The sequence below is a fragment of the Odocoileus virginianus genome, chromosome 2 (genome assembly GCF_023699985.2).
Source record: "Odocoileus virginianus isolate 20LAN1187 ecotype Illinois chromosome 2, Ovbor_1.2, whole genome shotgun sequence".
Taxonomy (NCBI): domain Eukaryota; kingdom Metazoa; phylum Chordata; class Mammalia; order Artiodactyla; family Cervidae; genus Odocoileus; species Odocoileus virginianus.
The window spans coordinates 101,608,571-101,622,338 of NC_069675.1; the positions used below are offsets into that span (position 1 = coordinate 101,608,571).

Here is a 13,768-nt window from a genome sequence, read left to right on the forward strand (position 1 = left end):
TCAGCAAGGTGTACAGGACGCTGGGGGCCCAGGCCAGCTCCAAGTCACAGGGGCCCCCACCCTGAGCCCCCAGGAGTGTGGGTGACAGCGGCGGCCCCTAACGGGCCCAGATGGGCCAGTGTCTCCTCCCTCCCGCCGCCCAGGCTCAGGGCGGAGTGCAGCCTCACCATCTGTGGCCGCAGACGCCGCCTGAGGCAGAGAGCAGAGCGCGGCCAGGGTGCGGGCGGCCCCACTTTACTGTGCCTGCTGCCCCCCGCCCGCCTCAGCCCAGCCGCCCAGTGAGCGTTACAGCAAACGACCCGATTTGTACTTCTGAACCCTCCCGCCGCCTCCCCCCCCAAAAAACTGTACATGAGTTTACAAACATATTAACATATAAATAATGAGAAGCGTCCGGCAGGCCCTCCCAGCTGTCTCTGCTCCGAGCCTCTGGCTGCTGGGCGGGGGCAGGAGCCAGTGCAGGGCGACCCCCAGGCCCGCCGCCGCCGGGGAGCCGAGAGCCGCGCGGCCGCCGCGTCATCGCTCAGGCTCCAGCTCGTGCGGGAAGGGGCGCCGCTTCTCGCGGCAGTGCTTCTTGTGGGCCGGCCAGTCCTTCTGCTGGCACTGAGAGCCACAGTAGCGTGCCACCTGGCAGCGTCCGCAGATGTTGAACTCCCGGAGCTGAAAGGACACAGAAGAGCCCGCTCCGGTCACATGCGGACCTGGGGGGCCCGGCCGCCTGAGCTGCAGCTGGAGGGCCTGGCTGCGGCCGGGCAGCCCCCAGGGGAGAAGCGCAGCCCCGGGCGGCGGCCTGCACGCACCTGCTTCTCTATCATGGTGCAGGGAGGGTAGTGGCACTCGTAGTAGGTGCAGGACGTCTCCTCCTCCTCCACGACGTCCCCGTTGGCGTTGTAGTACCGCGTCACGTTCAGCACCGGGAACTGCTCCTCTATGGGGTCGGTGGGCAGCTGCTGAATGGCCAGCCAGTATAAGCTTTGCTCCCTTAACCAAAGAAACAGCGTTTCAGGTCACCTCGGCCAGAAAGGGGACCCCAGGGTGGACCAGCTGCCTCCCCTTCGCAGGATACCCCCTCCCCAACAGTGACCAACAGTCTGACTGTCCTTTGGCCCACTGGTTGCATGGGATCCCCTCCCCATAACACCCAGGATTCAGCCTGTTTCTCTTCTCACGAAAAGGCACAGGGAGGGCTGTGTATGTCTTGCCCCTCGGTCTTCCCAACACGGTGACAGCCAGGCACACGACGGGCATGGAGACCGCATGGTCTCGGCCCCAGGCTCAGCCAGCCTGGGCAGCACCAGGCCACCTCCCTTCCTGCTCGTAGGCCCAGAGGTGCTCAAATCTGCCCCCGGAGAGACCTGGGGATCTGGACGACCCACCCTCTAGGTCTGCAGTTGCTCGCCATCCTCCCGACTGCTTCTCTGCCTGGACGGGGCCAGAAGCTCGTACATGCCCACACCTGCCCCACCGCCACAGGTACAGGTGGACGGGGCAAACCCGAAGCAAGGAGCAGCCCACCCCTGGGGCTGGCCTTCAAAGGAGGTACCTGCTGCCCCGCAAGAGCAATGGGGCGGGTGGTCCATGCCCTCCAACCTGCCTGCTGTCTCTGGAGGCCAGGCCGAGAGGGACTTGACTAAAAATGGAAGGGTCTGGCACAGCACTGGAAATCTGCCCCACGTGCGCGCTCAGCCGTGTCCGACTCTGCGACCCCACAGACTACAGCCCGCCAGGCTCCTCTGTCCCTGGGATTCTCCAGGCAAGAGCACTGGAGTGGGCTGCCAGGCCCTCCTCCAGCGAGTCTTCCCGACCCGGGACTGAGGGATGAGCCTGCGTCTCCTGCGCTGGCAAGTGGCTTCTCTACCACTGAGCCGCCTCAGCAATCTGCTGTGCTTCACTGGAAAAGAGTGAAAACAAGGCCTAAAGCTAACACGCCAAGCGAAACTCTCAGAGAAAACACAGCACAGAGGCCTCACAGCATCAGATATGGCAGTGATCTTGGATATAACAGCAAAGGCACAGTAACAAAAAAAAGATTTTTGTGAAAAAAGATATGAAAATTCAAGTATTTTGTCCATCAAAAGAAACAGCAGAATAAGAAGACAATCTATAGAATGGGAGAAAACATTTGCAAACCATGTATCTGATAAGGGATTCATAGCCAGAATAAAGAACTCTGCAGCTCAACTAAAAAACAAACCAGCAAGTTTTGAACAGAGATTTCTCTGAAGACACACACAGGGCCAAAAAGCACATGAAACGATGCTCAACGTCACTGGTCATCAGGAAGACACAACTCAAAACTGCAGTGGGACCGCCGCGCACTCCTAGGATGGCTGCTATCAAACCGACAGAGACCACCACATGCTGGCGAGGACGTGGGGACCCTGGGACCGCCGGGCACCGTGGGAGGAGGCAGAACACGCTGACGCCACGGACGACAGCATGGAGGCTCCTCACAGACTGAACAGAGCTGGCGGAGGATCCTGCAACCCCACTTCTGGGCGCACTCTCAGGAACCGAGAGCAGAGACCAGAAGAGCTCTTTGTACAACTGGGTTCACAGCAGATGAAGGAGGAGGCAGCCCAAGTGCCCGACGATGGGGAGTGGATAAACCAAGTGTGCTGTACACATACACACGTGCTTTCCGAGCTCTTCAGTGAGGTCCTAGAAGACCGAGAGGAGGGGAGGTTTAGTCCCAGCCAGCGTTTGAAGACGGGAAGGGAGGAAACTGCCCCTTTGCTCAGAGCACCTTCCGCCTGGCTGGGCCACCCCGTGCCCACTGGGGTGAGGCCGGGACAGCAAGCAGGGGTGCGGGCCTGGCAGGTGTGTGCTGGGACCCCCCAGTCACAGGGGCTGATTCCCACCACGAGCCACCGGGCAGAGGTCACGGATGAGACAGGAGGACATGTGATGCTGCATGACGGGGAGCTCAGGCTGCCCTCGGGACGGCTCTGTCCCAGCACATGCAGGACTGTGGACAGGCTGACCGCTGCGGGCAAGCCACAGCAACCCCGACCAGCTGGCTCCTGGGATGACCAACAGTGAGGGACCTTGGGGCAGGGCCCCAGGCCAGTGTAAAGCAGAATGGGCCGTCCCTCCAGCGACTGCAGTGGTCAGTGGCAGAGCCGGCCCAGGCCCACCCTGGTCCCGTGCGAGTGCTGAGCCACCAGCCTGCTGACCACTCGCCACCACTACACTTGTCCTGATGACACAGCCTTCTGCTTTGGGGTGATTTTTTTTTTGCTGTGCCATGCAACTTGTGGACAGGAATAGGTGAATTTAATTCAGATGACCATTATATCTACTACTGTGGGCAAGAATCTCTTAGAAGAAATGGAGTAGCCCTCACAGTCAACAAAAGTCCAAAACGCAGTACTTGGGTACAACCTCAGAAACGACAGAATGATTACAGTTCGTTTCCAAGGGAAACCACTCAATATCACAGTAATAATCAAGTCTATGCCCCAACCAGTAACACTGAAGAACCTGAATTTGAACAGTTCTAGGAAGACCTACAAGACCTTCTAGAACTAACACCAAAAAAAAAAGATGTCCTTTTTATCATAGAGGATTGGAGTGCTAAAGTGGAAAGTCAAGAGATTCCTGGAGTAACAGGCAAGTTTGGCCTTGGAGTACAGAATGAAACGGCAAAGGCCAACAAGAGTTTTGCCAAGAGAACGCACTTGTCACAGCAAACACCCTCCTCCAACAACATAAGAGACGACTTTACACATGGACATCACCAGATGGTCAATACTGAAATCAGACTGATTATAGTCTTTGCAGCCAAAGATGGAGAAGCTCTATCCAATCAGCAAAAACAAGACGGGGAGCTGACTGTGGCTCAGATCATGAACTCCTTATTGCCAAATTCAGGCTTAAATTGTAGAAAGTAGGGAAAACCACTAGACCATTCAGGTATGGCCTAAATCAAACCCTTTATGATAATACAGTGGAAATGAGAAATAGATTCAAGGAGTTAGAGCTGATAGACAGAGTGCCTGAAGAACTATGGACAGAGGCCTGTCACACTGTGCAGAAGGGAGTGACTAAAACCATCCCCAAGAAAGAGAAATGCAGGAAGGCAAAATGGTTGTCTGAGGAAGGCTTACAAATAGTTGAGAAAAGAAGAGAAGTGAAAGGCAAAGGAAAAAGATATACCCAACTGAAAGTAGAGTTCCAAAGAAAAGCAAGGACAGACAAGAAAGCCTTCTTAAATGAACAATGCAAAGAAACAGAGGGAAACAACACAACGGGAAAGACTAGAGAGCTAGTTAAGAAAACTGGAGACACCAAGGGGACATTTCATGTAAGGATGGGCACGACAAAGGACAGAAATGTCAAGGGCCCAACAGAAGCATAAGAGATCAAGAGGCTGCAAGAATACACAGAACTATACAAAAAAAGACCTTCCTGACCCAGATAATCACGATGGTGTGATCACTCACCCAGAGCCAGACATCCTAGAGTGCAAAGTTAAATGGGCCTTAGGAAGCATCACGATGAACAAAGCTAGTGAAAGTGATAGAATCTCTGCTGAGCTATTCCAGGTCCTAAGAGATGATGCTGTTAAAGTGCTGCACTCAATATGCCAGCAAAGTTTGAAAATTTAACAGTAGACACAGGACTGGAAAAGGTCAGTTTTCATTCCAATCTCAAAGAAAGGCAGTGCCAAAGAATATTCAAACTATCATACAATTGCACTCATTTCCCATGCTAGCAAGGTAATGCTCAAAATCCTTCAAGTGAGGCAACAGTACATGAACTGAGAATTTCCAGATGTTCAAGGTGGATTTAGAAAAGGCAGAGGAACCAGAGATCAAATTGCCAGCATCCGCTGGATCATACAAAAAGCAAAGGAACTCCAGACAAATATCTACTTCTGCTTCACTGACTAAAGCTAAAGCCTTTGACTGTGTGGATCACAACAAATGGGAAAATTCTTCAAGAGATGGAAATACCAGACCACCTGACCTGCCTCCTAAGAAACCTGTATGCTGGTCAAGAAGCAACAGTTAGAACCAGACATGGAACAACAGACTGTTTCCAAATTGAGGAAGGAGTATGTCAAGGCTGTATATTGTCACCCTGCTTATTTAACTTATATGCAGAGTACGTCATGTGAAATGCCAGGCTGGATGAAGCACAAGCTGGAATCAAGATTGCCGGGAGAAATATCAATAACCTCAGATAGGCAGATGACACCACTCTAATGGTAGAAAACAAAGAACTAAACAGTCTCTTGATGAAAGTGAAAGAGGAGAGTGAAAAGGCTGGCTTAAAAGTCAACACTGACAAAACTAAGATCATGGCATCCGGTTCCATCATTTCATGGCAAATAGAAGGGGAAAAGAGTGGAAGCAGTAACAGGTTTTATTTTCTTGGGCTCCAAAACCACTGCCAACAGTGGCTGCAGCCACAGAAGTAAAAGATGCTTACTCCCTGGAAGAAAAGCTATGACAAACCTAGAAAGCATATCCAAAAGCAGAGACATGACTTTGCCACCAAAGGTCTGTAGTCAAAGTTACGGTTTGAAGAATTGATGATTTTGAACTGTGGTGCAGAAGACTCTTGAGAGTCCCTTGGAAAAGAAGGAGATCAAACAGTTAATCCTAAAGGAAATCAGTCCTGAATATTCATTGGAAGGACTGACGCTGAAGGTGAAACTCCAATACTTTGGCCACCTGATGCAAAGAGCCAACTCAATGGAAAAGACTCCAATGCTGGGAAAGATTGAGGGCAGGAGAAGGGGGTGACAGAGGATGAGATGGTTGGATGGCATCACCAACTCAATGCACATGAGTTTGAACAAACTCCGGGAGACAGTGGAGGACTGAGGAGCCTGGCGTGCTGCAGTCCGTGGGATTGCAGAGTCACACAGGACTTAGTGATTGAACAAGAACGCAACCTGTGGGTTCTAAGTTCCCCAACCAGGGTTCAAACCTGGGCCCCCAGCAGTGAAAGTGCCAAGTCCTAACCACTGGATCACCAGAGAATTCCCCAACCTTCCTTTTTGTTGATGAAAGAACCGTCCTATCCCCAGCAGAGCAGGTAAGTGCTTCAAAACTAGCAAAGTCCTCAGGCCACTGATCACTGCTGAGGAGCCCGCGCGCGGCCCCGGCGGCCGCTCCGGACAACTCCATCTGGCTTTGTGGCTTGCCACATCTCAGCAGGGGAGCGAACAAGGGTCCTATTTTTGCTTCAGCTAAATTGGGCTCAGTTTCTGTCACTTGCAACCACAAGTCTAGACTACCATAATCCCCAGGAGGAGAAGAATCCTAACTAACTGTCATGAGGCTCAGCCTCCTTCGAGAGACGTGTGAGGGCACCTTAGACAGGATCAGACTCTAACACTGGAGTCTGGACCAAGGAGAGGTGAAGGCTGCCCAGCTGACCTCTGAGCCACTGTCCTGCTTCCATGAGAACAGGACAAGACCTGACTGTGTGCACAGGGGCGCTCCCGAGACAGGGACGCCTGCTGCATCTCCGGGCAATCTGCCCACCTACACAGGACCAGACAGACCCCACAACCCGTCCCCCATGAGAGCCAATTCAGAAGACTGACCCAGAAAAACAATCATCAGGACGTTCTCCCCCCCCAGTGAAGAGGAACCCCACACCTTGAGGGGAGATGACCAGCATTCCCAAACCCACAGAAGCCTCAGAGCACAGAGCCGACCCAACCCCTCTCAGCAGTAAGCTTGAAGGGGCCACATCGCCAGGCCCCAAGAAGACCCACCTCTGCTTGCTGGAGGTCTCCTCGGCTCTGGGCCGCCAGCCCCACGGCACCAGCTGCAGGTTGTCCAGGCGATTGTCCACAGTGACGGCGTTGAGATGCACCACCTGAAACCCAGGGGCAATGCCTCCCCTGTGCCGCTCCCTAGGAAACAGTGTTCCAGACAGGCTCCCTGACCTCCATGTGCCCTGAAGAGTCCTCAGCACATCCATGTGGCCCGTCGGGAGCACGGCTGCTGAGGGGAACCCAAGTCTGCCAGTCTGTGGCCCAAAGGGGACAGCGCAGCCCCTGGACTTAAGTGCTAGGCTGCAGGGAGCCAAGGACGGAACCCCAAACCATCTCACACACAGCCTGGGGGACACCCCTGAGTGGCCCCAAGTACTTCGGAACCTCAGCATTCACACAGAAGAGAGAACGGCCCTTCCCTATGTCCCACCGACAAGCTCAAAAGGGCCTAGGAGGGGCCAGACCCCACCCGCCTCCAGAGGCGCCATGGTCTGAGTGCTCAGAGCAGGAAGGGCACACGGCTTGACTCTCAGGCCAGCCTGCCAGGGCCAGAGGACATAAAGCAGCCATCCTCCCAGTTAGTAGCAATGACAAAGAAGTAACTAGGAGACCTGGGGAAGGTACCATCTGTCGATGAGGGCAGAAGGGTCTCTGTCTGCCCAAGTCCCTTGCACTGCAGGGCTGGTGCAAACCCAGAAGGGGAATATGCAGCTTGGAAACACCCACCACAGCAGCTCATGAAGGAGCCTTCCTGACCCCCTTCCTCGGTTTTTGTCAAAGGCGTATGCAAATATCTTAGCACCATTTCCATCTGCGTCTACTTCCATCCGGGCCTGAGAAGAAACAAGGAAAAGCTCTGTTAAAAAGCCTGCAATTCTCAACAACATTCCAAATTCCTCTTAGAAAAATGATTGAAACAAACAAGCCAGAGGGATAAATGCCAGGCCTATTCCTGGGACCCTGGTGGTGTCTGGAGGAATCCAGACACGTGGCATGGAGAAGTACCTGCCTACATGAAGGCAAAACACACTTAAGAACCACTCTTTGCAAAATACTGTGGACGTGGACACAGAGAAATACATCTCCCTACCCTTAAAAAAAGGTCCCTAATCCAGTAAAAAAGATAAGTCCCGGAACAAGTAAGTGTAAAAGGGTGAAGGCTGAGATAGGAGTGGGGTGGGTCCGCAGGGTGGAGGGAGGAGCAGGCAGGTGAGGACTGGAGCCCAAACAGCTTCGCCAGGTAGGAACAGAGGCACTTGGCCCCTGCGGGAGGCCAAGGCTGAAGAGAAGGTGGGGTGGCCCTGGACAGTCTCCCTGGGCACAGCAGCTTATCCGACTGAACTCAATCACAGACCTGGCACAATCTGACTCTTTTGTGGGAAGAGCCTGCAAGCAACATGGAAGTGAGTTAAGACAGCAAGCATCAAAGAGGTGGTGGGGGTGCTCCACACTGCCAGCCGGGTTCCCTGGAGACCAGGGTCCTGGACAGGGCTTCACCAGCCTGCTTGAGCAGCTCAAGTGCAAGGGCTTGCCTCACATCACAGGGACGAAAACCCAGCCCCCATGACCCTCCTGGGCACAACCGTGGGCAGGCCAGCAAAGGAACAGAATCCTTACCTCAAACGAGTAGCCCTCCACCAGCGGGATGTCTTGCTCGTCTATCAGTGTATACTTGGTCTGGAAATTAACGTTTCAAGACATTACATTTGGAGTCAGCACAAAGCACTAGTGATAAGCAGGAGTAGCCCTTTGGGCTCAGAGAGGCAAATCCACGATGAAGGCAGGCAGACGTGCCAAAGGCCGCTCCTTCCCCACTCAGCACGGCGCACAGTTGTGGCCAGGCTCCACCTGTCATCTGCTCACGACTAGCCATGAGAAGTGCCACAGAACTGCCCAACCACTAAGCTGTGTGTTTCAATGTGTTGATAAACCCAGTCCAAGACCACGATGTCACAGAAAGAGGCAGGGCCCTGGGACTGAAGCAGAATATCCAGAAGGTCTCAACTATCTCCGCACACAGGTGCTCACGGAATTGTTCTTCCTATCTCTTCCTCTAAAACGTTCCAAGTAAAAGTTTTAAAGGATGGCATTACTGCAAATGACCACTGAGTTGCAGAGATCTCAGCGCTAATAAGGAGCCCACCCTTTCGTAGTTAGAAAGTCACTGCCCCTTGCGGGAAGGCAGGAAGCGGTCCCCGAAATGGACCAGTCGCACTTTCGCTTGGAGAGCTTTTTACTAGCATCTGAACCGGCTTTATCTTCATCTGACTGCCTCTGCTCCTCTCTCCCACCAGAAGCTTCGGCCGCTGGTGATGGGAACCGGGTTCCCATCCAGGGTAAGGTCCGTGGCTGGTTCAGCTGCACGGCCGGCCGGCTCCTGGAAACAGCCAAGCCTCAATGCCCACAGGTGCCAGGAAGCCCCAGCCTCGAACACGCGGAGGGCGGGGCCCGGTAAGGGAGAGAAGCAGAGGGAGGCCCCACTCGGCCGAGGCTAAGTGAGGCACAGTCCGACGGGGCCGCCGCGAGCAGCCCGAGCCCTGCTCGAAGCTCACTACGGACCCGCAGGGGCCAGCGGAGAGCGAGCGCGCTGCCCCGGAAGGGCCTGCGCTCCTCGCGGCCGCAGGCACAGCCGCAGCCCCCGACCCACGGCGCACGGCCGGAGCCGGCACTGGACCAAGGCTGCCCCAGGAACCAGGCCGCCGGCGAAGCTTCGGGCCTGTGCCCGTGTGCCCCGCCGCCCTGGCCGGGCCCTGCGCCCTCAGCCTCGCACCCCCGACTCCGACTCCCAGACCGCGCCCGCGACCCCCAGCGCTGCTCAGCCCCTAGCCTCACACCAGCCCCGGCCCTCGGCCCCGGCCCAGGGCACCACGCCTCCCGCCCAGCCCCGGCCCCAAGCCGCGCCGCGCACCTTTCCGGCCACCCGGCCGAGCCGCACGATGCCCAATTTGAAGTCGGTCATGGCCGGGCCTGCGCTCGGCCGGCGGCGCCGCTCCCTCGGGAGGTGCCGGGGCGGGGCCGCGGCGCGCCGGGCGGGCGAGTGGGGGCCGGGAACGGGGCCAGGCGGGCGGGCGGGCGGGACGAGGCTGGGCCGGGGTCGGGCCGCCGCCGCCGGGCGCCCGCCGGACCTGCCACGCGCCGCCGCCGCCGCCGCCGCCGCCGCCGCCACCACCGCCGCGCGCACCTCAGCGAGCGGGGCCGGGGGCGGGGCGCGCGGCGGACACACCCCCGCCCGCCGCCACTCGGCCAATCGCGCGGCGCGAAGGGCGCCGGCCGGCGCGCGCCGCCACGCCGCAGCCAGTGGCGGGAGAGCGAGTGCGCAGGCGCGCTGGGACGCCGCGAGCGCGCGGGGGAGGGGCGCGGCCGGGGGCGGAGCCTGCTCAGCCGCCCCGCGCTACGTCAGTTTCGCGGGAAGCTTTGTGCCGGAGGCAGCGCCACCCGCTAGCAGCGCAGACCCCCGAGCTCGGCCTCGGCCCGCGCAGCGGGCGGTTTGGCTGGGCAACCTGGGCCGTACGGGCCCTGCAGGTCGGGGTCCGTGCGGGGCTGGCTGCGGATCCCTGTGAATAGTCCGTGGACAGAGAGCAGGAGGCCGGGGTGGATTTGCGGATCCGGAGGCCCGGGGCCCCTATGACTGCGTGGCTGGATCCAGTGCCCTAGGGACGTGGGAACCCAGCGAGCGCTGCTGGCTGACCGGGCACCGGGCCGCCCTTCTCCCTGGCCGCCTCCGCGCAGGGGCCGGGATCAGGATCCCATAGCCCATGCTTGTGCTACACGATCCTTCCCTGGGCTTCGAGAAGGGGCGCAGAAAACCCTGCTCCAAATCCTTCCCGAACAGGAACTCCCAGACCTGGCGATTCGGGGTGGTGGTGGTGGGGTATACCTGTCTCCTGGCAACCACTCCATCTGGCCCTCACCCCCAACCCCCAATGAAACCGCTCTACACCAGTGCGCCAAGCAAACTGGAAACCCCTCCCTGCTCCTGTTCTAGCGAGGGAGACAGAAAAGGCCAATGACCAGCGAGTTACACGCCTTGTTAGAAAGTGATCAACACCGTGGGGAAACAAGTAGATCAGCATTAGGGAGTTGGAGGTCCGGGGAAAGTGGGGGCAGGTTAGATCTCACTGCCAAGTAACTTGAGCAAACTGAGAGGGAGCGAGGAAGTGAGCCACGTGGGCTCCAGGGGAAGAGCATCCCCAGCAGAGGGAAGAGCCCAGTACCGAGGCCCTAATCTGGCATTTTTGAAAAGTGGAGGTGGTCTCTCTGAGCTGATGAGTGCATCAGAGCAACAGGGTACATAGCCAGAGAGGTGGAGGTTGGGAAGGATGTAGGGTCTGGTGAGGACTGTGACTTTTACACTCAGAAAAGTGAGCCATTGGAGGATTGGAAAGGAGGAATAGCTTTTTAGTGCATCATGGCAGCTGATGCAGACAGTGAGGGAAGGGTGGAAGCAGGCAGGATGTTTAGGAAGCTAATGCAAACTTACCCAACTAAGAAATGATGGTGTTGGGGACACCTCTGAGGGCAGTGTTTTGTAGCAGTGGGGATAGCCCTGGTTATGCTGCAGTAACAAACAATCCTAAATTCTCAGTGGCTTAGCAAGATAAAAATATATTTCTTCCTCATGCTACAGGTTAGGATTATAAGGCAATTGAATACATGAGTATAGATTGGTGTTCACTAGCATATTTGTTGTACTTAAAGCCACACAACTGGATGAGTTCACCATGGGAGGAAATGCAAGTAGAGAAAAAGAGAGGGAAAAGATTGAGCCCTGGGTATTCTCATCCTAAGGGGGAAGGGAGGCTGGGAGGAGGAGCTGGTACAGAGAATGAGGATGCCAGGTAGGAGGGAAGCCAGGGGAGGGCAGTGGGCCAAGCGATGACAGTGCTAGGCTGAGAAGGAGAGGTCGGCCTTGCCCAGTGCTGCCGAGAGATCCCAGGTGGCGGGCACAGAGCACACCAAAGGGTGCTGGCCACCTTAACAAGTACATAACGGAGGGAGTAAGCCCGACCGAGGGGGCTGAGGTTGAGCGGAAGGGAAGGCCTCGGGCGACTACTTTCCTAGGGTGTTCTGGCCGAAAGGAAGCAGAGAAACGACCAGAGCGAGAAAGAAAAGGCAGGTCCGGAGAAACTGTTGGTTTTATGGTGGGAAAGGAAACAGCATTCCGCCAGTGGGAATGAGCCCGTGGAGGAGAAGGAGGTGAGCCAGTGCCTGAGAGGAGCATGTGAGGGCTGGCCTGGAACTGCTCAGGTGGCTCAGCTCAGCCACAGCTCCAAGGGGCGTCTGAGCTGAGGGATTTTGGATGTAGGAAGCTGGGGGGTTCTCCTCTGATGAGAAGGAGGCCATCAGTTGAAGGTGAGAAGGGAGCTGGTCCCAGGAGAGAGGACAAGGAGGGAGCTAGGAGAAGACGACAGGGGGCTCAGCAATGTCAGCTGCCCAGTCAGTGTAACTGCGTTTCTCCAGCCTATTTAGGCTGCTCCTGAGAGAGCAAGGCGAAAGAAGGCTCAGGTGATCCCGGGCGAGTGTGGAGAGGTGAGGGGGACAGAGGGAGGCGTCTAAGAGAGTCTGGTCCCCGTGCTTGCCCAGGGCACTCAGGGGGCTTCGGAGGATCGCTGATCGAGGGGGTGAGCAAAGACGGAAAGGGATTCAGAGCCGCGCAGACTCACGAGGGGCTACAGGTGCAGGGGATGCTCGGGTCTCTGTGATCTGCTGTTGTGTACAACCCCCCACCCCCGACCACACTTCATGGCTTCCAACCACATCAGCTTGTTATTTTACACAATTGTGTGACTAACAGGGGATCTTCTGTCCCACCCAGTGTCAGCGGGCCCCTCCTTCATTTGGAGTCAGCTGAGAATTCACCTGGAGCACATTTTTCTTCCATGTGACCTGCCCTGGGTGGGGTGTCCTGTTATTTAGCCGGGAGAGCTGGACCGCTCACCCCGTGGAGGCTCTACTCTATGTGACAGGTCCTATTGGACCTCTGCTTGAATCTCTCTTGCTAGTATCCCGCTGTCCACAGCAAGCCCTGCAGGCAGGCCTGGAATCCGTGTGGGAGGGGTGCGCACAGCAGCAGGAGTTCTGGAAACCACAGCTTATGGCGGGGCGGGCACCAGTGGAACAACCTGCCTGCCACCCATCCACACTCTGGCCCCTGATGATTCACGTTCCTCCTGCATGAAGACCCCAGAACCACACCTCACTTCTGCTCTTGGCTTATGACATGCAGCAAAGCCAGAAGCAAGTTATCTGTCCCTGCAAGACCCGTATTCCATGGGGAAGCACAGGAAAAGTAAATAGACACCCGGTTCAGAAAGGAAAAGAGGGACGTACCCTCTGTAGCCACGGGCACTGGGCAGGGTTGAAATGCAGCAGACGCTGTCACAATGCTCCTTTAAGGGCTCCTGTGCTCTGGCAAGTGATTCGCCCCCCCCCCTTCCGGGGTGGGCTTTTCCCTCTGCCTCTTGGCCCTGCCCCTCAGTCATCCTCGCTTTTCCACGGGGAAATGTTTGCAGCCTAAGTAGCTTCCTCAGCCTGCTTCTTTCCTGGAGAAAGTTGAGGGCCAAGAAGCATCTTTTATTTTGAATATCATCCATTTTAATTTAAACAGATACAACCGTTAAAAAAAAAACTGCAGATTTTCTAGGTATCAAATTATAACACGTTTTGTTAGACAAAAGCCACCCGGCAAATATCTTTGAGAGGCTCCTCTCTGCTGTGAACGTCAAGGTCACGCCGTGTGCTCAATACCTCTGGACGCTTGGAAGCCCTTTCATGTGGCTCAGAGCATCTGTGAGGGTCCCCTCCCCGGGATCTTTCAGCAATTCTAACAAAGGGTCATATACCACGCCCTTGATTTCTTCTAACCCTGAAGTTGTGTTTTGCTGGCAGTGCCCTGGATTTAATCTTCTACAGCATGCCATGTCTTACCTTGAGGACCTTTGCTGCCTGGAAAGACTGGGATTGAGAAATAATTTTATTTTCCAATTGTAAGACCTGACTTGAAATATTTCCTCCAGCTTCTGGTGGGAC

General features: G+C 56.0%; 1 protein-coding gene across 1 annotated transcript; it reads right to left on the minus strand.

The window, feature by feature from the left end:
- Window positions 1-218: 218 nt before the first annotated feature.
- Window positions 219-9,850, minus strand: ZMYND19 (zinc finger MYND-type containing 19). The gene is made up of 6 exons (XM_020888490.2): window positions 9,648-9,850; window positions 8,357-8,416; window positions 7,466-7,572; window positions 6,737-6,877; window positions 801-981; window positions 219-660 (listed from the first exon to the last, which is right to left on the minus strand). The coding sequence occupies exons 1-6, from the start codon at window positions 9,696-9,698 to the stop codon at window positions 517-519; spliced, it is 684 nt and encodes a 227-aa protein (XP_020744149.1). The 5' UTR covers window positions 9,699-9,850; the 3' UTR covers window positions 219-516.
- Window positions 9,851-13,768: the final 3,918 nt, after the last annotated feature.